This window comes from Trichosurus vulpecula, chromosome 2, assembly GCF_011100635.1.
Source record: "Trichosurus vulpecula isolate mTriVul1 chromosome 2, mTriVul1.pri, whole genome shotgun sequence".
Classification (NCBI taxonomy): Eukaryota; Metazoa; Chordata; class Mammalia; order Diprotodontia; family Phalangeridae; genus Trichosurus; species Trichosurus vulpecula.
Window position 1 is genome coordinate 220,501,329 of NC_050574.1, and position 24,254 is coordinate 220,525,582.

The following is a 24,254-nucleotide window of genomic DNA, read 5'->3' on the forward strand; positions in this document are numbered from 1 at the left end:
ACTCTTTTTATTGTGGCAAAGAATTGGACATTGAGGGGATGCCCATCAGTTGGGGAATGGCTGAACAAGTTGTGGTATATGAAAGTAATGGAATACTATTGTTCCATAAGAAACGATGAACAGACAGACTTCAGAAAAACCTGGAAAGACTTGCATGAACAGATACTGAGTGAAGTGGGCAGAACTAGGAAAACACTGTACACAGTCACAGCAACATTGTGCAATGACCGACATTATTAGACTTAGTTCTTGTGAGCAATGTAATGACCTAAGACAATTCCAAAAGACTCATAATAGAAAATGTTATCCACACCCACAGGAAAAACTAGGGAGTCTGAATGCAGATCAAAGCATACTATTTCCTCTTTTATTGTTTTTTGTTTGTTTTTTCTTTCTCATGGTTTTCCACTTTTGTTCTGATTTTTTCTTTCACAACATGACTAATGTAGAAATATGTTTAATATGATCATACATGAGTAGCCTATATCAGATTGCATGCCATCTTGGGGAAGGGGGAGTGGGGGGATTTAGAACTCAAAATCTTATAAAAGCAAATGTTGAAAATTGAAAATGTTTAAAAAATAGGATAGACAGGACTGGAAGAATTATTACTTGTATTATTAGAGAAAACACCTATATCAGGGAGATCACAGATCCATTAAGGTTTTGAAATCAACTTGGAATATCTCTAGTAAAGTGCCTCAAGTACCTGTAAAATACATATATATAAATAAACTCTTTGGGGTATAAACCTTATGGCAGTGTTGCTGTGTCAAAGGGTATACACAATTTAATAGCTTTTGGAGCATGGTTCCAAATTGCTTTCTAGAATGCCTAGACAGGTTCACAGTTCCACCAACAGTGCAATAATATGTTGTTTTTCCCACAGCCCTGCTAGTATTTGTCATTTACCTTTTTTGTCATTGTTGACAATCTGATGCCTCTCAGGTGATGTCTCAGAGTTGCTATAATTTGCCTTGCTCTAATTATTAATGATTAAGATGTTTTTTCACATGACCATTTATAAATTGGAGAATTGCTCTTGTCCACATTAATTTGCATTAATTCCCTATATATCTTAGATCTGAGATCTTTATTAGAGAAACTTGCTACAAAGATTCCCCCACATTTCATACTTCTCTTTTAATTTTAGATGAATTAACTTTGCTTGCACATACACCTTAAAAATATGTAATCAAAACTGTCCACTTTACCTCCTGTGAACTTCTTTATCTCTTGTTTGTGCATGACTCTTTTCCTATTTATAGATCTGACAGTTAATTTCTTCAGCATAACCTTTATTTATGATATCACTCTTTAGCTAAATCATTTACCCATTTGGAATTTGTCTTGGGATACAGTGTAAGATATCGGTCTGTATCTTGTGTCTACCAGACTTCTTTCCAGTTTTCCCAACAGTTTTGTTGTTGTTGTTGAATAATGAGTTCTTATCCCTCTAGTTGGAATTTTTGGAAATATCACACATTGGGGTACTGTGCTTACTTGCTTCTGTATATTTTGTACATAATCTATTCCACTTTTAAGCCTCTTTATTTCATACCTAGTACCAAATTATTTTGATAATTGTGGTTTTGTAGTAGAGTTTGAGATCTGATCTAAGGCCTCTCTATTTCACAAGTTTTTTTTTTCATTAATTCCCTTAATATTCTTGATTTTTATTCCTCCAGATGAATGGTTATTATTTTTTTCTACCTCTATAAAATAATACTTTGGTGGTTTGACTGGCATGTCACTGAATAAGTAAACTAATTTAGGTAGAATTATCATTTTTATTATATTGGCTCAGCCTACCCATGAGGAATTAATGCTTCTCCAATTATTTAGATCCATCATTATATCAGAAGTGTTTTATAATTGCATTCATATAATTCCTGTGTGTCTTAGCAGATAGATTCCCAAGCATTTTAAGCTATCTGTAGTTATTTTTAAAAAAATCAATCATCTTTTTACCCTCTACCTCTAAAACCCCCCTCCCAGTTGAGAACTAAAGAACTGTAGTTGAGAACTAAAGAAAAATAAAATCCATTGCAAATATGTATAGTTAATCAAAATAAATTTCCACATTGGCCATTAAAAAAAGTCTCATTCTGCATTCTGAGTCCTTCACCTCTCTATTTGGAGGGGATTAGCATGTATCCTCATTAGTCCCCTGGAGTCCTGGTTGGTCATTATGCTGATAAAAGTTCAGCACAATAATATTCCCTCATATTTATGCATCATAAATTGTTCATCCATTCCCCAACTGGTGGGCATGCCCTGAAATTCCCATTCTTTGCTTTCTCAAATAGAGCTTTGAATACTTTTGTATATCCTAAGTTTGTGTTACTTAGCTAAAGGAAAACAAACCTTAATATACCCTCCTTCTAATTCCCCTTCTCCCTCTCAATTGCTGCTTTTCCTTCTATTTCACTTTAAATGAAATGTATTCCTGCACCCAACTATGTGTTTGTGTGCATATGTATTCTTCTTTTTTTCACCAGTTCAGATGAGAATGAAGTTTGAGTCAGTCTTTCCCCTCATCCCTTTATCCCCTTCTCCTTGTTTGTATAGATGTTTATTTGTGCTCCCTGATGGTGCGAAATAATTTTCCCTAACCTCCCTTTTCCTTCCTATGCATTCCTCTTCTGCCTTTTCCCCACTGTTTTCTTATGATCATCGAGATATGGCAGAAACCCTGCCAGGCCTTGTTTAATTTGATTCCCTCTATGGACCGTGATGATGATAAGTTAAATGTAAACAGTTTACCCTTGTTTAGTCCTTTATCATTGTTCATTCATGTTTACCTGTTTATGTTGCTCTTCACTCCTTTTTGAACTTTAAAATTTCAACTCATCTCTGGTCTTTTCATCAGGAATGCTTTGAAGTTTTCTATTTCATTAAAGGTACATTTTGACCCCTCTAACATTATACTCAGTTTTTCTGGGTAAATTATTTTGGATTATGAGCTGGTACCTCTCACCTTCTGTAATATCGTATCTCAAGTTCTCTGCTCCATTATAGAGGCAGGTACTAAATAGTGTATGAATACTGACAGTGGCTCATTAGCACTTGAATTCTTTCTTCCTGGCTACTTGCAATATTTTTTTCCTTTGATTTGGAAGCTCTGGATTTTGGTGATGATGTTCCTGAAGAGTTTTTATTATGAATTTACTTTCATGAAATACCCAATGGATTATTTTTCTTACATTTTACCTTCTAGTTCTAAGAAATCTGGGCAATTTTAAGATTTCTTGAACTATAATGTCTAGGGTCCCTTTTTTGGCATAGTGTTCAGATAGTCCAATGATCCTTAATTTTTTTCCTCAATTATTTTCCACGCTAGTTGTTTTTGCTCTGTGATACCTTATACCTTCATATATATACATGCATACATACACACACACACACACACACACACACATATATATATATATATATATATATCTTTTGACTTTGTTTTATCATCTCTATCATCTCTTGTTTCCTCATAAACTCATCGGCTTCTCTTTGATCGATTCTAATTTTCAAGGAACTTGTTGCTTGAGTAAAGCTGCTTGTGCCAAACTATTAATTCCCTTTTCAAGTCTTTCTTCTCTAGTTTCCATTTTCCCCCAATTTCTTCCTCATACACTTCAATTTATTCATTTTTAAAAATTAACCCATTTTTAAAAATTATTCCTTTCATCTCTTCCAGAAATTCTACTTGGGTTTGTGCCTAAGCTTTCTTTTATTTTGAGACACTGCTGTTAGATATTTTGAAATAATTTCTTTCTTCCTGGTTTGTGTCTTCAGCATCCCCATCACCATTATGCTCATTATGGTGGGGTTCTTTTTTTGTTTGTCCATTCTTAAAATTTACTTCCTGACTTCATACTTTATCTGAGGGATAGGTTAGGATCCTAAAAGCTTCCAGTATTCCCAAAGTGTTGATACTATGCAGAGTTGGATTGCTGTCTGCAAGTTCTTAACCTGGGTTTAGGCTAGTACAAGAGTATACTGTTGCTGGACTCTATCCCTATCAGTCAGCTGGAAAGATTTACTGGTTCAGAGTGGCAAAACAGTAGAATCACCTTTGGTCTGAGATGCCTGCTTTGGTTAATTCCTCTGTTGGCTGATCTAGATCAATTGTGACCCTGCTCTGAGTCTGGGCTAGAGGCTAGACTACTTCTGGAGTCAAATCCACATAGCTACTATTTTGTTTCTAAACTTTTCCCTCAGTGTGCAGCTCATGACCACTACCACTCCTTTGCAACACCCCTAGGGATGGGTTCCCTCCTGATGCCTCACTGGATCTGTGACCCAGAGCTGGATAATGAGTGGCATAATTTCCAGATGTTACCTGTTCTCACACCCTGCACTTGTACAGGGTGTCTCTGGGAACTTTTCTTGTCTTAGTACACAGCTTGGTCCTCTCAGTCTCTGAATGTTGGAATACTCTGCACAGAACCTGCCAGACTTTATCTCTAGTGTCTGCTGACCTCTCTCTCTGTCTCCTAAGCTGGAAAATGACACACTATGATTTTTTCTTAGATATTCTAACCAGGATTCAGTCTGAAGTGTGCTAAGAAAGCTGCTACTTAGTCATCTTGATTCCTCCCACTAACTTTTTGGAATGTTAACTGGGTCCTCTCTGTGAGATACCTCATCTTATCTTATGGTTAGTAACCATTCTCATGTACTAAATCATAATCAGGGAAAATACATTTGTCTTATAATCATAAAATAATTCTGTGTTCATATTTCTGCAATTATTAGCTTAAAATTTTGCATATCTAGATGAACTATTGAAACCCAAAACACTGAAACAGACTGTCCTGTGTTCATTCCAAAGTTCTATGGCCTGTCATATGCAAATAAGCAACTGAAGCAGACAATTCAGAAAAGGTATTCTCAGAAGATTGAAAGAGGCTTTACCTCAGACAACTAAACTGTAAAGTTTTACCCTATCTTACACCATACAACATAGACTCAATGCCCTTCACCATGCTTGTTGCCCTCATCTGGAGACGTTCCATGCCTTAAAACTGTGATGCCCAGACCTGTAGACAACACCCCAGATATGATCTGACCAGAAGAGAATACAGAGATTCTATCACTTCCTTGTGTCTGAAAGGTATGACTCTAAATGCAGCCAAAGAAGCAGCTTCTTTGGATGATATACCTGCTATGTTACCATGCTTCCTCTCTCCTTTATTTGCAGAGTTATTTTTTGAAGTGCAAGTGCAAGGCATTAATTACATTTATCTGGATTGAATTTCATCTTATTAGATTTAATCCAACATCTTTCTAGATCTTTTTGGATCCTGATCTTGTCATTCAAAGTGTTAACTATTCCTCCCAGCTTTGTGTTATTTGCAATCTTGATGAACACATCATCTAAACTTCTATCCAAGTCTGAAATAAAAATGTTAGGTAGCACAGAGCCAAACGTAAATATCTGGCAAATTCCACTGCAAATCTTCTGCCAGGTTGGAATCGAACCATTAATGAGTTCGGGTCTAGCCATTCAGTCATTTAAACCCCCCAATTGTATCATCTTGTCCACATTTTTAAATTCCCCCCCCAAAAAAAATGATATCAAAAACTTTGTTAAATGCTTTGCAAAAATCTGGGTGAATGATATCCCTATCATTCTTGGTATTTTTCTAATCTAAACTGTAGTAGCTCCATCAAAAAAAAAAAAGGAAATTTAGTTTAATATGACATATTCTTGATAGCCTCATGATGATTCTTTGTAATCACTTCCATTTTTAGATACTCATTAACCACCTCTACAATGATCTTTTCTAGAATTTTCCTAATATTAAAAGTCAAGCTTACTGGTCTTTGGAATCTTTTCTTCTCCTTCACCCCCTGTTTAAAAATGGGGACATTTGACCTTCTCTAGTTCTATACTATTTCTCAAGTTTTCCATGATCTTTTATATGTTACAGTAGCTCAGTAATCACATCTGCCAGTACTTTTAGTCCTGAGGATGTATTTCATCTGAATCATGTGACTTGAATTCATCAAGGAAAACAAGATGATCTCTTATTATCCCTTTCTTTTTCTTGGGCATCAAATCCCCATTAGCCATTTTTTTTTCTGTCACTCGCCACCAGTATAAGGATAATTCAAAACAAATAAGGGTCAAGCAAAATAAAAGTTGAATAGATCTAATTTCTCTTTGTTGTTAGTTGTCATTGTCACATCTGCCTCATGCAGTGTTCCTATCCCTTTAATCTTCTTTTCCCCAATATAGCTTTGAAAATACCCAATTTTATTGCTTAGCTTTCCCTAGCACTTTCAGCTCATTCTAAACTTTAGCTTTCCTGACACTATTTTAGAGGATCAAGCCATGTTCTTTTTTTCATTCCCTTTACCTAATGTTGCTCTATTTCACACACACACATTTGTATATGCATACATATGTATGTAAGTATTTACATGTCTATATATTATCCATGTATATTTATATGTGTGTATATATAGAGATGTAACCTAGATTGATTAGTTCTCTGTGTATTGCCATCAGTTTCTTCAGACAACTTCCATTTTCTCTTATTTTTAGCACTATTTTCCTTTGTGTCTTCAGAATTACATTCTTGACTTTCCAATGCTTCCTAGACTACTTTTACATATATACTTTTTATGCATGGAATCTCACCTCTCTTCTCTGAACCTTTGAAGTCTGATTTCCTTTTATCTTTAAATATAGGGTACATGCCCAGCTCTTCTTCCATATTACAAATTCTAGGAGGGAGTAGTCACTTCCCTCTAGGGTACCCATCATTTTTTACCCCATTTCTTCCCTATTATTGAGAATCATATCCAGTATAGAATTTCCTGTTGTTTTATCTACCTTTCATAGGATCAAAATATCATTAAGGCAAGTCATAAAATTATTAGCTACTATAATTTTGGCAGAGAGAGTGATAGTATATATCTGGGTTATAGAATTCACCCATGAATACAATATCTTGAATTTGGATTAGGTTTCTGGCCTCTTCTAAACATCTCATCTATCTCATTTATTTTTTTTTTATTAGGCAATTGGTGGTGGGGGAATATGGGCACAAGATAGTAAACCAGGGCAGGAGGGCCAAATCCGGCTAGCTCCCTGTTTTTGAATGGCCAGTGGGCTAAGAATGTTTTTCTTTTACATTTTTAAATACAATAAAATTTTATTTAAATATGTAAAAAAGATTCTTGGCTCTTTTGCCATACAAAAAGAAGTAGTGACCTGGATTTGGTCCATAGGCCACATAGTTTGCTAATCCGTGATAGAGTATATTGTAATAAAAAAGTTATATCTGTTTTTCCTTTCATTGATCTTCATCCATATGCTCTCTACCATATTCCATCTCTTATTCCTGTATTTCTTCACATGCGGATACTTTCTTGGTATACCACACTACCCTATACTTTCCTATACTGTTTCCCCTTTCCCTATACCACTTCTTTTGAATAAGCCCTATCTATCAAGTCCCAGTTTCATCTAACCAAGTCTCAGTGATACCTACTAGATACATTTGTATCCTTATAGAAAGACCTCTAGTTCCCCTTCCATTTTGCCTAGCATGGAATATTTGCATTTTGGTATTTGATGCCATTGGTTTTTACTATTGGCTCCATTCTTTTTCCATTGTCTCCTGTGAATTTTTCTTTTTTCTATATGACAGCTACTCTATATATGGTATCTAATTTGATGTCAATATAAAGACAATTTTCTCAGCTCTCCTGCCACCATTTTTTTTAGTTAAAAGTCATTTTGATTAACATAGCAAAAATAGAGATAGGGATAGGAACTAGACCTTCATTAATAGAGGGAAACCCTGAGGAAGGAAAATCCATTTACCAAAACAAGTTGTCAGCTTCTCTGATACTCATATTATTCTTTTAGAGTTGCTTAGAGTCCTGAGAGATTAATTGACTTGTTATGGAGACCATATATGTCAGAAGAGGGATTGGTGTCCAGATCTTTTTTACATCAAGATGGGCTTTCTATGCACTGTGCTATGCTGCCTATTTTAGATTTGCAAAACACCTAGAAAACATATCCTTACCAGTCTTGGTTAGGTTCATTCCATCACTGGTCTAGAATCAAACCAAACACTTCTCTGTCTCACCAACCAGCCCACTTGCCAATCTATTTTTGCCAATTTGCTTTACCCACCAGTTAGTTCCACTTACCTTTTCTTCTTTACCATGCCTTGCTACCTATCTCTTTTCTTAAGTTCTTCTCTTCAAGTTTCTACTTTTTTACCTTTCTTCAGCCTCTTCTCACAGAAGTTAGAATTAGTCCCTGTATCTGGTGATTGTTTTCCTTCACATTTTCCTCAATTTCTTCTACTTGAATGAAAAATTTCACCTTCTTCAAAAGTCTATACCACTCCAAATAACCAACAAAATTGCCCTCTTTTTATTCAGCTCAAATCTCTCTCATGTCATTCTTCCCCTTTAAACTTCCCCCACAGAAACCAGAAGATGAATAACTATACCTAAGCATTTTTTTGCATCCCTCCATATTTTTGTTAAAACTCTTTTAATTAATTTTTCAACATTCCCAGAAACTACATTCTTTCTAGGCAAGTTATTATGTGTGCCATATCCCTGGTCAAGAGTATATGTTAAGCCTTGGTCTAAAGTTCAAATTTCATTCTCAGAGTGAGATATCCTGTCTTCTGTTCCATAATATGTGCCAAGTCAGTTCATATCTCCCTGGCTGATGTATGGCACTATATTCATAAACAGACAGTGTAATCTACTTATCTAATTCTGTCTTCTTATGCTTCTTTCTAGGACACTCTGGTTCCTTGTTTTTTAATCATACAAAATTCTAAGACAGTTGTAGCCTCAGAGATAACTTTATTCAACCCTTTACTGAATATAAACATCAATCAAGACATGAGACAAGGAGGCTCACCGAGAGTGTTTGTTAGTCTCTATGAAAAGGCTTGTACAAAGTCCCAATCAAAAAAAGATTCTTGATGACCAGATATTCCAGCTGTTTCACTTTGTGGATGACATTGTGGTGATTGCATCAATTCCAGATCCAGATAGGCCATTTATAAGAGAGTCAATCAGAATAGATTGACCTAGTTATCTATGTTTCTCTCCTACTGTCTTCCACTTCTCTTTCTGGACATAGTAATTCAGTAATCATATCAACACTCTATACCTGGAAAGGATATATCAATCAATTGCCTTATGGCTCCATTCACCATCTTTACATTGACTTTACAATCAAAAACATTCTTCCCTGGCCATCCCCCTACTATATGTGTGGTCTTCCTCTGCTAGAATATGAACTTCTTGAGGGTTAGAGGGACAATCTTGCTTTTTGTTCTTATATCCCTAGCATTTTGCATAGTGCATGACACACATAAGTGATTTCTCACTCATTCAGATATTTTATTTGAGATAAAAGTATTGAAATGGAACAGAGCATAAATTGATACTGGAAAACAGAAGATAACTTTTGGAGTCTAGGATTATTAGAATTATGGATAATAAATAATAACAAACTATTTTCCTACAATCAGAAAAGGAAGAAAAGAGTAAGAAATGAGAATTAGAAAGATCATAGACACCAAAGTGGATTGATGATCTTTTCAGTCATGAAAATAATCATTATCAAAAGAAAATAAGAGCTAGGGACTGCACCTATGATTCCAAAGACATAGAGAGCTCCTTCTCTCTTTTTCTGCAGCTTGTAGTCTTAGGGGCCTAGAACAGTGACTTGCCCAGGGGTCACATAGGTAGTATAGCCAAGACTTGAACCCAGATCTTCTGAGCTCTGAAGTCAGTTCTCTATTCATGGAACCACACTGCATCTCTCTCAAAAAAGATATCGATATTCATTGAACCACACTGCTTCATTATAGACAAAAAAGTCTACTTGAAATTTGTTACTATTATCTTTTCCATTATTTGTGACTAATTTAGTAAATGTCCATTTATTTGATGCTTGCTGAAATACAGTGTCTAGGAAGAAACAAATGTCAGGAACCAGGGTGGGCTATGAAAACCCTGTTAACTTTGACCCAGTCATTCCACCATAGAATGTATCCATAATGGAGGGAATGGCTTCATTGTCCATTTGTCAGCTACTCTGCTTTGAAAGGAAGGTGAAATATTTTCCATCTTTCTGTCCCCCTATTCCTTCTGCCTCTGCCTCTCAAAGTTATTTCCCATTCTGTTTATAACACTCCAGTCCCACAGTGTTCAATTGGACCCCCTGTACACAAACATTTCAGAGTATTTTTAGAGTTTGAAGGCTTTGCTGCAAAGGGAAATATCAATTCAATTCAACAAATATTTATAAAGCATGCGTAATACGAAAGCCCCTATCCTTGACAGTGTTAAGAGAGATACAGAGATAAGTGAAATATATTTTATGACCTCAAACTGCTTACAGTCTAACGGGGGTAGGAGGGGTCTTTGGGGAAAATATACAGAAATAAACACAGTACAAAGTGTGGCATAGAGGTAGATAAAAGGTAGTGCTATTTGAGTTCAAGTAAGTAGAGACATAAACAGGGTTATATACCATATATTTCATATCTCTACTTTATAATAATTTGTAGCCACCATCACATAGTTTAATGTTTGGAAAATATTACCACCTTTGGTGATATTCTTCACAATTTCATTGCCATTATGTAAACTTTCCTAGTTTCTATCTTTTCTTTCATATGTTTATATTTTCTTGTCATTCCAGAATTTCTTTTGATTTATTATTTCCTGTATCTGTATTGGATTCAGATGGTATGAGCTTATCCTTAACAGAGTCAAATAAAACTTCTAGAAAGCTTCTTTTATTAGGATGAGTTGAGTTTTTATATCTATATCCTGCTTTGGGTTTTGTTGAATACATATCATCGTATATATAAAGAATAGTATTGATGGCCCTTCTGAGATTCATTGTTTTATAGGTCATCTTTATGTCTGATAGAGAGATGCCTTTCAGCTCTTTTGGTTTCCAGGAATATGGGCCATAAATAAACCTTTTCAAAAAGAAGAGTTATAATATCAGGTCTCTGGTAGTTAACTTTATCTCTGCAGACAAACTTATTTAGTATGTTTTCCCTTGTGGAATTGATTCTTTGTACCCTCTTTTTGAAAAAAAAACCCTCTATATTTATGAATAAACAAATAAATGTAAAAGGTTTTGGCCCTAGAGTTAAACATGACAGAAGCATAACGGTTTTAACTCTAGAAAGAGTTTAAATTAATTGAGTCATAAATTTTCCTCTAGATTTCATAATTCAACCTGCATAATTCATATTTCTGTTTATATTTAGAATTTCATTTCTCTAGGGAGTTATGCTTGCTGACTTTCTTTTAGAAGAAATCATTTTTGAACAGCTTAAAAAACCCTGAACCTTTTTCATTCTATTATAATATTAATAATCTTTTAAAAAACAACTAACTCCTAGGGAGCTGTGTGTATTTCTGGGAAGTTAGCCTTTTAGTCTATTTTAGAATTGCAGCAAAGGAAAAGAATCAATCACCAAGCATCACCTACTATGTGCGAGGAAATCTGCTAGACACTGGGAATACAAAGACAAAAATGAGAAATTCATTGTCCTCAACGAATTTACCATTTTACCAAGAATGCAAAATAGACTCAAATTTTATTTTCCTTCTAACAGAACAGAATGAAAGGCCTCCTATAGGGCCCTTGATATCTATGCTATCAGACAGAACCAGCCCAAATCATACAGGATGGGTCATCCCAGTAAATTTTCAGTGGAATGGGGCAAGACCAGAGACTGCACTGCAGCCCAGAATGATTAGAACTGAATGTAGTGTCTCTGATTCTTATCCTCAGGTTCCGTGGCTTTAGTCCTTAAACATTTTGACTCCAGTAACTGAAAGAAATCCCATGATGTGTAATTGCCAAGGTAGAAATGTATGGCTCTTAAATTATTTTCTTCATGCTTAAACTCAGAGTAAGTTTGCCAAGTGGTGGTCTGTTGCCATATATCTAAGGAACTCTAAATATCTGGTCAGTCTGATCAAATCTGACAAATAAATGGTGAACTTGAGGCAATTTTTTGACATCATGTAGAGCTATACAGAAGTTGTTCGAATGAATTAAAATTTTTTTTCAAACGCTCATGCTTTCTCTATCTTGAAGAAGACTTCATCAATTCCCTGAAGATACCAAATACTATTTCTTATATATTCCTGGTTTTACATGACAATTTTGAACTAATCAGGTCTAGGAAATAGTGCAGAGGGAGAAGACTGTGTCCTTTATTTTTTTCATCAATGTTACTTATTGAATGACTAGGCTATCAGTCACCATCAAACCAGCCAAACATATTTTCAGTTTGTTCCTATAGACTGGAGTGCTAGCTGACTGGAAACTCGACTAGCTGGTGTCAGAGATACAAGAATGTTAGCAGATGTTGGGATGATGAATGAATCCATGAATGGCCAGTCTCAGAATGCAAAGGACTAGCAGCTTATCTGTGTACTGACATGTACTAATTGAATGATCGTTGTCTCCATTATTCCTTTTAAATGGCAGAAGGAAATTAAACCTGAGATCTGGGCTTCACCTAATATTGTAGTGTCTCCAGATGTCTCTTTCACACAAGTAATGCAGGTTAGCTTTAGTGAGACAATATGTGGTTAGGCATCTTGAGATACTAACAGAGGCACTCTCACATTGCTGCTATTATAATGATAGAGGGCATGGTGCTTTGCTTATCACCTTCAACGATTTCACCTTACACTTAGGGGTCAGATTGTCAGCAGAAATACTTCTTTCCACAGGAAATAAAATCACTCAGAATATAGGTAATCATCTTTAGACTCAGTTTAAACAAGCAGTTTGAGACCATAAACCTTATTTACACTTAATGGAACTGTGCTTACTTGGAAAATAGCATAATATATTTAGGAAGAGAAAAGTGAATAAAAATCCAGTGTAAAGCCAGAAAGAACTTTGAATTTTGTTATTTATCACCAAATACACATAATTCAGATAAGTTAATAACAATCTTTAAAAAAATAATATGTTAAGCCCTGTCTTTTAAATAACAAGGGATTTTTCTCACAGATTCTTACAACTTTTGATAATTTTTTTTGCTGTGATAGACAGTACATACTGACTGTTGTTTCCATCTGTTTGACAGAGATGGGAAGAACATTAACAGGTGATAACCTCTGACTATCTTGTTAAAAATAGAATTAGTGATGGATAAAATTGCTAAATTGCCAGGTCAGACCTCTGTTATTTCCATTATGGTAAGGCAGCTGTGATATGCTATTTGGCCTATCTTTTCATACATTTCTCTGCAGGTAACATGTTAGGAATGAGAATAATAGTGGGCCACTTTGATACATTCTGTTCTGTTTTTCTCTTAAGGATGCTAGTGAGATGACTTCTGTACTTGTGACATTGTGCCTTAGGGGCATCAGCTCACTAGAAATTTGCAATATATTCTCTTGCATTAGTAATGATTTTAAAAACCAGAGAGATTGGCATGAAGAGTTGTTATATTTCCAGATACTTGCTAAATGTCTTTCTAGGAGTTATCTGTGCCAACAAGAGGTTATCGTAATATATTTATGTACCAGCACATATAAAGCTCGATTTGTGCAGGGATAGCAAAAGGGACTAGACCTATGATTTAACTGATATTGGGGATTCCTGCATGAGGACTCTCCTATCAATGCTGGTCAGTTCCATCTCTGTAGCTTGTTGTGTTAGAGCAATGAGAGGTAAAGTGACTTGGCGTACATATATCACATAGCTAGTGTGTGACAGAGATGGGATCTAAATTCATGTCTTTCTGCCTCTGAGGACAATCTTCTATCAACTACACCACTCTCATAACTTCACAGCCTCTCACATGTTGTACAGACACAATAATAATTTGCGTTAGCATGGAATTTCCTGTTTTCCCTTTCAAGGAGATTTGCACATCGCATCATTGGCAAAACTGCTCTATGAGTTATTGTAGCAGCAACTCTGAAATAGATAGATGCATTAAATGTTCCTCTTTTGCAGAGGAAGAAACTGAGGAACATGAGGAACATGATTTTAGGAAGCTTTCCCCAGGTTCCCTGGGCTAATTGGTGGAGGATTTGAAGCTAGATCTTAGGTATTGTGACTCCTGGCTGGGCATTTTTTCAAATAAAGCATGTTCTTTTTACCTCAGTGAAAACACTTTATCCCTAAGATAGGCTATTTGAATTTAATTTCCCAGTTTGCTGATCATTTAATATGAATTTACATACACAGGTTTGGCCAGGGTTCTTATTGAATCCTGTTTGGGTGTTTTGATTTTTCTCCCTAAACATTATCTATCTTTTTACCTGTGCTTCTCTATTATGAGATCCAGTAATTGTGTTAACAACAAACAAGAAGAAATGAGTCAGATTTAAAGGTTAAGCAATGCAGAGGGGAGGGAGGAACACAGCATGCTTAATGATGGAAACACAAATCTTGGAATATTTTTCAAGAAGGATTATGTGTAAGTTACTGCAACCAAGGGGCACTAAAATTGATACATTGACCACTAACATACCAAACGAGTATAGCAATTACAGTTCTATTTAGTAATAGCACACCAGTGTCCAAGTAGGAACTCACTACTCTAAATTAAATTTATGTGCACTTGTGGTGCTTATATTTGTGGCATCCTCTGCCAAAACAAATTACAAATGATATGCTTTGGATTGTTTTTCACTCCAATTGAATAAAGCCTAAAAGTAAGAATTACCCCCCAAATAAATGAGAGATTTAAGAAATCTGTTTCTAAACTTGAAAAAAATCAACTCTTTTTCTCCTGATCATATGTGATATATGTCTTTCTCTCTTACGGATGACACAGATGGATATTAATTACTTTACCTTGATGACTGAATCATTTACAAATTTATATAATATCAAATATAATTCTGTGCTTTCTTTTCTCATGTCCCTGGCTTTTGAAGCTTTTATATTTTTCTATTCCTTAGTTTCCTACACATTTGCTCAGGATTTCTCATTTAGTGGATATTCAAAAGGTCTATAATATTTCTGTCCTTATTCCTTAAAATAATTTTTAATAATTAAAAAGCTTTTTGACATCTCTGAAATTTTTCCTAGTACCCTTCCCCTTCTAGAAAGCCATTCCATATAACTAATAGTACTTTTTAAATCTACAAAACTTGTAAATATATCAAAAAAGTCTGAGAATGTGTTTAATGCTTCCCAGCCATGGGTCTCCCATCTCTGCAAAGGGGAGGTGGGATGCTATCTTATATCTGTTCTTTGGATTTTTTTTTTTGTAATTTGTAATTTTGTGACATTTACCTTTGTTAGTTTTCTAGTTGTTCTTTCCATTTAAGTTGTTTTAGCCATTGTGTGTATATTATTTTCTTCACCCTGCTTACTTCACTCTGCATCATATCATATAAATTGCTCCATGTTTCTCTTTATTCATCTTATGTGTCATTTCTTACGTCACAGTATTATTCTATTACATTCATGCACCACTATTTGTTTATCTCTTATCCAATTGATGGGCAATTTACTTTGTAATTTTCCCTACCTTGACCTCTTCAGGTAAAAAATGTAATAATTGTCATGGCATAGTTATTAACCTTCTCTGTTTCACCTTCAACCCCCAGCTCCGAGCTACTGCAAGGAGAATCATTGATCCCTCAAGCCTAAGGCTCTTGCTATCCTTAAATAAAACATAGTGTATATTGGACCTTTTTGCCAGGGCTTCTGAATCCTATGAATTTCAAAGAACATTTCTATAGGACACATCTCATTAGAAAGAATTTGAGGAACTGCCCATGCTTTGTGTCATATTGGTACTTTATTTTATCAAGTAAATGGATCACTGACTGAAGCTAAGAAATGGATATTTTTAAATGTAAATTTTTTCGTTGTTCTGAGTTGGGGGAATAGATAGGGTATGCTTCCTTAGTTTTAAAATACCTCTTATTGAAATGTTTTGTCTTTATGTCACAGCCATCTAGTTCTCTGGGCACTGCCTTAATTGGAGTAAGTAGGTAGTTATGGGGGCAGCAAGGTGATACAGTGGATAGAGTGATGGACTGGGAGTTAGGAAGATCTGAGTTCAAATCCAGTCTCAGAAACTTGCTGTGTGACCTTGGGCAAGTTATTTAACTTCTGTTTGCCATTGGAGAAGGAAATGGCACATCACTCCAGTATCTTTGTCAAGAAAACCCCATGGACAGAGGTCTGTGGAGTCAAGAAGGGTCAGATATGACTGAAAACAAGTGAACAACCACAATTTAAGTAGTTCACTGGTTACAACTTGCTGTTGTCCCTTGACTGGCCTTTTGTCTATGTACATTTTTCTGCTGACACCTTTAAGACCACTTATCTTGTATGAGTTTTCATTGGCAAAATACTACAGCCTGTCCATGACCATCATTTACCTCTCCATTACTATTTAGCAAATAATCTTCAACTTTAATTTTTGTGATAAGAAGGCTTTAGATATGTTTCTGGCAAAAGACTCTGTGTGCTTTATGAGGACTAGCCTAAATAAGTATGGAAAGGTTTATTTCCGGTAGGTGGGCCACTTGGTGACAAATTCTTTGGGTGTGTCAACCCATGAAACAAAGAAAAAGACAAGATAGATTTTAACCCATGTAGTGGAATGGGGGGAGGGGGATAAGAAGATCAGTGTTCACTAATCTCGATTCTTGAGGTTGGGGTTGGATAATAGCAGTTAAGAGTCAAGGGACAATGAATCAAGGAGTCTTTATCTAGCCAGTCACACATAGATAGCAAGGTAAAGAGCATCTGCAATGAACCTGATATAAGAGACTCCTTAAATGCTTACTTTTAAAACAGCATTCATAAGCTAAACATTATTCAGTGCATCCTGGTGTGAAACAAATAAAATAAAATGACTATTCATTAAATACAGGTGGTTATATCAAAAAGAATTGAACAAAAATACATGTTAGTTACAGAAGATATATAAGGGAATTATTGTCTTAAGATATAGCTGGTCTCACTAAATAAAAAAGTTTGATCATCAGACCAGGTGGAGAAGAGAATATTCCCAGGACTTTGCAATCCCCCACCTTTGGCAGCTAAGTCTTTTTGTACCAATAAAAGAAGAAAAAGATAAATCAAAGGACATTGACTGCTGCAGCTGGCTTGTAGTTCACTAGAGGTCATTTATAGCAAAATGGCTGATACAGAACAAGATGGTGGCTTCATGCCTTGAAAGAGGAGAACAGGGTCTCTGTTTTATACAAATATGTCAAGGAAGTTCATAGTGCAATTTATAGTGGGGTTGGTAAGGGATATTAAAGCAAGGGTAGCAAGGAGGCTCACTGAAAACCATCAGTCTCAGGGTGCTTGCTGAAGTCAATCTCTGGGGGCCAGCCAGGAAAGGTAATTTTGTCCAGTTCTCCATTACCTCCACAGAACAATTTTTATTTTTTTTATTTTTTCAGAAAAAATTCCATTTCACTGGATATTTTATTTTCTTATGTCCATATGCAAAATAACATACTCTTTTTTGTAAAGAGTATGTTATTTTTTCCCATTACATGTAAATATATTTTTCAACATTCATTTTTATAAGATTTTGAGTAGAACAATAATTTTCAATGATACAGGTTAACAAATTTTCATGAATAAGCAAAGCAGTCAATCAATAAGCACTTATTGAGTATTTAAGTATGTGCTAGGCTCTTTACAAGATACTATAGATATAAATATGAAGAATGAAATAATCCCTTCCCTCAAGGACCTTAAATTCTAAATGGGGAGATAAATACTTAAAAAGTAGATAAGAAGTATAGGGTATTTTGGAAGGGAGGTCTGTAGCAGTTGGGAGAATTGGAAGAGGCTTCATGTGGTGCTTGAGCTGCACCTCGAAAGAATAGAGGGTTGCTATGAGGTAGAGGTAAGGAAGTAGTGCATTTCAGGCATGGGGATGGCCAGTACAAAAACACAAAGAGGAGAAAGACTATTGTGTTTGAGGAATAGACTATTGCTCTTTTTCCTACAAACTAAGATTATTATTAATTAACCTAATTAACTTTTAATTATTTTATTGCTATTCAGGAAGTAACAAGCAGAAGTCATATCGATGTTTCAAGTAGTCACCATGAAGTTGAAGGATATGAACAAGTGACCTCTAAAACACCTCAAATTGAAGTAAGAATTTAAGATAAGATATTCAAAGCTGTTTTGAGATTATGTTTTATCATTTAATATTTGATTTTATTATCATTTACTCCACTTAGGGCAATCATATCTGAAAATATTAGTAACCATCTCCCTACTTTGATTTAGGTAAATACTGGAGGAAAAAACATGCCCAGAGCCATCGATGTTATTTCCTAATGAAGTTTTGTCTGGTTTCGGTTTAAAGCAGTTTCATTTCACAAATATCTATTATTACATAAGGCTATGTGCTATGTTTAAAAGCAAAACACACAAGGCAATCCCACTCATTGTGGGGGAAGGAGTATACATGTACATATATACAACATGTATAAATAAAGTAATTTCAGGAAATAGAGAACATTATCAGCTAAGGGGATAAAGAAAGGCCTCATATAGGTGGTGGCAGCTGAGCTGAGGTAGAAAGGACATTCCTGGCATGAGCATCAGCTTCAATAAAGGTACAGAGACAGAAGATACCTAGGAGACCAATTTGACTGGAGTATAGAGAGTATTTGAAGTTGTGTAATAGGTAAAAAGCAATGGTAAAAACAGGTAGGAGTCAAAAACATGGAGAGCTTTAAAAGGTCAGCTAATGAGTTTGTATTATACCCTAGAGTCAATAAGGAACAGCTGAAGGTTTTTGGGTAAGACAGTAAAATGGTCAGATATGTGCTTTATAAAGTTTATTCTGGCCATTGTGTGGGGCAGATGAAGTGGAGAGGGAAATCCTAGAAGGAAAGAGACTAATTAGGAGATTCTTGAGTAGTACACAAGAGAGGTAATGAGAATCTGAGCTAAGATCATGACCACATCAGTGTAGAGAACAGGACAATTGTCAGAGAATTGTGAAGGAGTAAATTGACAAGGTTTAGCAATTATTTGGATCTGGGAGAAAGTCAAGGATAGTCCTGGGATTGTGGGCCTATATAACTTGGCTCTGTATCAGAATTCATGAATAATGAGGATACAATGTTAAAGGTTTGCTTGCATCTCTAAATGTCCTTTGAAATATTGAATGAAAATTACAAACAAGTCTCTCAACATATTTCTACATATCTACATACATTTCAACAACATATTTCTAATATTGAAACCCTCATTTAAATTTATTTCTTAAACACAGGTCTCTCATCTTGAAAAACACACCCAAGAAATAAACCAGGCCTCTCATTCCAGTCAGTATGTTCAAGAAACAGGTAATAACTTCCTTTCTGTTTTACTTTGATTAAACTATTACCTTCCTTCTCCAAATGTGTATTTCACTTACTCATTGCCAGTATAGTAATAATCATCACTATCAAACTACATAACTGCATACTAAGAAACTCAAATATGAGTCATCGTCTTGAAGATGCTAAGATGTATACACATATGCACAGCAGCATATGCGCATAACATACATATACATATATAATTATATTCTCTAAGTGTTGCAGTATGTTTATATAATATCACATTAACTGACCCTTTAAACAGTGACCACAGCTAACAATAACAATGATAATGATAACCAATTCAAAGTCCTGCCTATCATCCATGCTTTGAGGGGAGCAAGACAATAGCCGAGTAAGAAAGTGGTAGTTAGAGAAATTTACCACAGGGATCATGTATGGCCTGAGACCACGTGGTACTTGTAAAGGATAGACAGGGACCCAATTGCTGGCCAATTGGATTCTGCTGGTGTCATTGATTGAGTTAAAACTCACCTGTTATGAGGAAACTACTTCTGTGGTTCTAAGAAATCAAAGATATGGAATTGGATTGCAGGCTTGAAGATAAAGCAAGTAAAGTAAGATATCAATATCCCACCTGCTGTAAATGCTTTGATTTAGTAGAATCAACAACTAAAGAGGGTAATCCATAAGTGCACATGCGCTAGACCACAGATATAAACATTTTATTATGCACCAGCTCTACATCATAATAAAACTGGGAAAGGTCTTACTCATAGCTCATACTGCTTTTTGTCAGTGTTCAAGTTATACAACATGTTACAGGTCAATGGGAGACAGTTATAACTTCATTCCCATGTCCAGATGAGATGAAGTAAGAATAAGGATTGAGAGGATTATTTCAATCTTGAAGAGGGAAGAGCTAAAGAGCTTGAAGGCATTAAAAATCTACTCAATGGCACCACCTAGTGCCATTTCATTTATGAAATAGCTGACCAAAAATAATGCCAGTGTCTTGAATGAGTTTGAAAAGGAGATGGGCATACATAGAATTGAATTTTGAAAATCCATCTCAATAGCTTGTATCAAATTACTAGACCAAGTTACTAAAATTGGATTTTCAAAAAAATTTGGCTTCAGCTCTAACCATCATGGATTAACATATTCTTCCATAATATATGACTAAGCATAAACCTTTCAGGGCCTGTATACAACAGTGTGTACTATGGCTATTGTCATAGTAAGAGCCATAGAAGGAAATATGGCAGCACCTAGAAAAAATCAAACAGGTATCAAATGCTATCATGTCAGAAGCACCTTAAGAAAACTTTTGAAGACCTGCTAAAAGAGAATAAGAAGATTATACAATTATCTAGCTGTTGCATGCAGTAGAAATCTTCTACATAATATGCCCTGACTAAAGGAAACAAAAAAGAAATGTGTATAATGGAATCCTAAAAATAAAAGTACATTAGAAATTATTAATACTCTCAATCAACAATTAATTAAAAGTAAAAACCAAAAGGTTAAAGCAATGTAAGGAATCAAAGCAGCACAAAGAATGAAATTAACAATTCAACATCAATTTTTTAAAAGTATGCTGTAGAGCCTTGAGGAAATTCAAATAGAAAGAGAATCTCAGAAAAAGAAATGTGGAAAATTTCTAGTCTCTCTGGCTGAATCGAGTCCAACACAGTGAAAATGTAAGTTGGATATATCAAATAAGAAAGTGAAGGCTAATGCACAATTATCATCATGAATGGAAAAAAATATTTACCAATGGAAATGGCAGACATTTTATCTTCTCTGTAAAACTAGAATGTAGTAGGCTCAAGTGAGATCCATAAATATTGGCTCACACACTTCATAGTGGTGAATAAATTACTAGCAATGCATTTTGCCTTTTGCCTCAGTAATGCAAGTCTGATCCCACTTTTCTTAACAGAACATATCATATATTTACTGTCAAAAGATGAAGAAATCATTGGCCCTTCTAAATCTAGGTCAATTACATGTTTATGAATTCTATATAAAGCATTTTATAACCTGTATCACTGAAAATCCATAAACCCTTCCAAAAGGGTCTTCCAAAAATTCTCAATGGTATAAAGATCAATCTATTATTGGTTCATTGATTATTGAACATTTACACTACTTTTATTGATTATCAACAGGCCTTTAACTCAGTCTTGCACTCAGGCTTGCATACAATGTGACAATGTGTAAAATGGGTGCAAGCATAGTGAAAATGCTTGCTAGATGCACGTGTGGGAAACTATTCTCTACATAAAACCAAGCCTCATTTCACAAATCAACCGAAAAGTTTCATGATAATATACATTGCTAGGTTCGTCAGATATGACTATTAACGTTTCATCTCTGGAAAGAGACTCTTAAATAGTTAAGAACTAAGAGTAGAGTCAAATGGGCACATTATGCATGACACCTACACAAACTCAACCAACAATCTGTCAGCAATGAAATGTGAATCAAATGGCTGATCCATGGGAATTTGTTTATAGAGTAGAGAGGTTTAAGATAGCCATTCAAATTAATGCCAGAAATTGCAGAAAGCTTATCCTTAAGGAAGTCATATATTAATCTATGCAGATTATGCATTGGAGTGGTAGAAACTGTGTAGCATATCGTTGCAGGTTATAAAAATTTAGTCTCTATAAGATACCTGGAAATACATAATCAAGAGGTTAAAATTATTGGAAGCTTGTTGCCTTTTCTAAATGAACAGATAACAAATCTCTGTATTATATACAGCCCCCAAATATCATTGAGAATACAATAAGGAAGCTGTACTCTAACTGGAACATTCTTACAGACAGAACTGTAGTTCACAATTGCTTGGATCTAATATTAATCTATAAAATGCAAAACAGTGTTTTTAATAGATGTTACCATATTAAATATTTATAATATCCAAACAACATGGAATGAAAAGATTTCAAAATAAAGTGTTCTAGTGGAAGAAGTTAACACTATGTGGAAACAGGATGAAGTGAAGAACCCATGTATAGCCAGGACATATTGTCATAGTACAGACATATGGAACACAAAAGTCAAGGGGGAAAAGAAGGAGTAAATAATCATTTATTCAGCATCTACTCAGTGCCAGGCATTGTGCTAACCATTTTTTTTTACAAATATTGGCTCATCTGATCTTGACAGCAACCCTGTGGGGTACGTGCTATTATAATCCCAATTCTACAGCTGAGGAAGCTGAGGCAGACTGAAGTGAAATGACATGTCCAGTGTCACAGCTCTTAAGTATCTGAGGCCAAATTTGAACTCAGGTCTTCCTGACTCCAGGCTGAGTGCTCTATGTATTGAGACATTTCAAGATGGCTGATTTCTTCTAGTAGTGTGATCATGCTGCTGTCATTGGGCCTTCCCCTCATGAGAATCCTAATATTGCCACTTGCTCATTGAGCTTAGCATCTGTCCTCTTTCTTGCTCCTTCCACTCATCTTTATCTGCTAACTTCTGGGCTTCATCACTCTAGGATGCCCATTGTCTATCCTCTCTCCAAACTGCTAGGGTGTGCTGACCATACAACCTTTTTTGAAAAGAGTCAACTAGCCATTCTTTTCTTTTTTCATACTTAGGCTATGAACTACCACACTCAACTAAGGGCTCAAAAAACCCCAAACTAAGATTAATTCTCTTCTTTTGAACATTCCCTCTTTCTATCAAGATCATTGTTTTTCCTAAGTTTTTTTTTTCTCTAATGCTAGAAAGTCTTCTTTAACTCCTGCCTGTAGTTCTAGTTGCCAAACTGTATCTCCTACCCCAAACAGTCTTGGGAGCTAACTTTCACCAAGCTTCAAAGGGCTATGTGGGAATGAGACACTATGGCTTCATTCAATTCATGTCCCCCATGATCCTTTGGGTCTTGTGATGAAAATGAATACAAAAAATCAAAACTAAGGGAAGATAGCAAAGTCATAATCCTGTTCCTTTCTTGGCTACATTCCTGCCTTTACTATGTCCATGTGCCTAGTAGAAAAACAGGCTTCACATCATCATATATATGTTATAAACCTCACAACATCCCTGTGAGGTAGTCACTCTTATCTCCATTTTGTTCATGAGGAAACTGAGGCTTAAAGCATTTGGAAGATATGCCCATAGGTATACAGTTGCTAAGTGACAGGTATATAATTAAAACTCTTATTTTTCTTGAATTAAAATCTAGTTTGTGTTTCCTTTTGTGTGTATATTCCATATGCTAATCAATCCATTTCCTTGTGATTGTAGTAGAGGTTGGTGTTTACCTCGAAAAAACATAAGCAATATTCAGCCCTATTGACTAGCCTAAAATTGGTGGGTAGGAAATAAGCACTACTTTCATAGTCATGGGGAAAATAGGAAGATTTTGTTTCTTCCAATAAAATCAGTAATGGGAAAGTGTATTGCCTGGTAAAGTCTGAAAACTAAGGCTAAGTGGAGAGTCCTGGTAAGCCTCTTCTTTTGGTTTCATGCCATTAAAATGTCAGCCCTTCAGAAAAGTAACTGAGAAAATCTCCTGGTGTTCTTTTGTGACTGCAGTTATCGACACACCTGAGGATGAAGAGATCCCAAAGGTTTCAACCCAGTTTTTAAAACAGCACTTTGAAAAGACAGCCCAAGAAAAAGTCCTTCATTCTGACAAAGATATGGCAAGTCCAGCCAAACATATTAAGGTAGGAGATTTAACAAGGATAGTCATTTGGAGGGATGAGAGGATGGGTTAATAAGCACATTAAAGGCTTGTCTAGAATAGGATATATAGTATTTCAAATTGTTGCATCTCGATTCTTGTCTTATAAGTGATCTTTAAACTTTAAAAACATCTTTAAAAACTGGGTGCACACCACCCAGAAGAATATTGATCCAACCAAGGTTAAAGACAGAGAATGGTTATTACTTTTCTTATT

General features: G+C 35.3%; 1 protein-coding gene across 2 annotated transcripts in view; it reads left to right on the top strand.

Moving 5' to 3' along the window:
• XIRP2 (xin actin binding repeat containing 2) overlaps positions 1 to 24,254 on the top strand; it is a 423,417-nt gene that overhangs the window by 380,965 nt on the left and 18,198 nt on the right. For both annotated transcript variants that reach the window (XM_036746228.1, XM_036746227.1), the window contains exons 5-7: positions 18,050 to 18,142; positions 19,278 to 19,350; positions 23,887 to 24,020. In XM_036746228.1, coding sequence (XP_036602123.1) covers positions 18,050 to 18,142; positions 19,278 to 19,350; positions 23,887 to 24,020 — 300 coding nt within the window. The remainder of the gene's footprint in view (positions 1 to 18,049; positions 18,143 to 19,277; positions 19,351 to 23,886; positions 24,021 to 24,254) is intronic.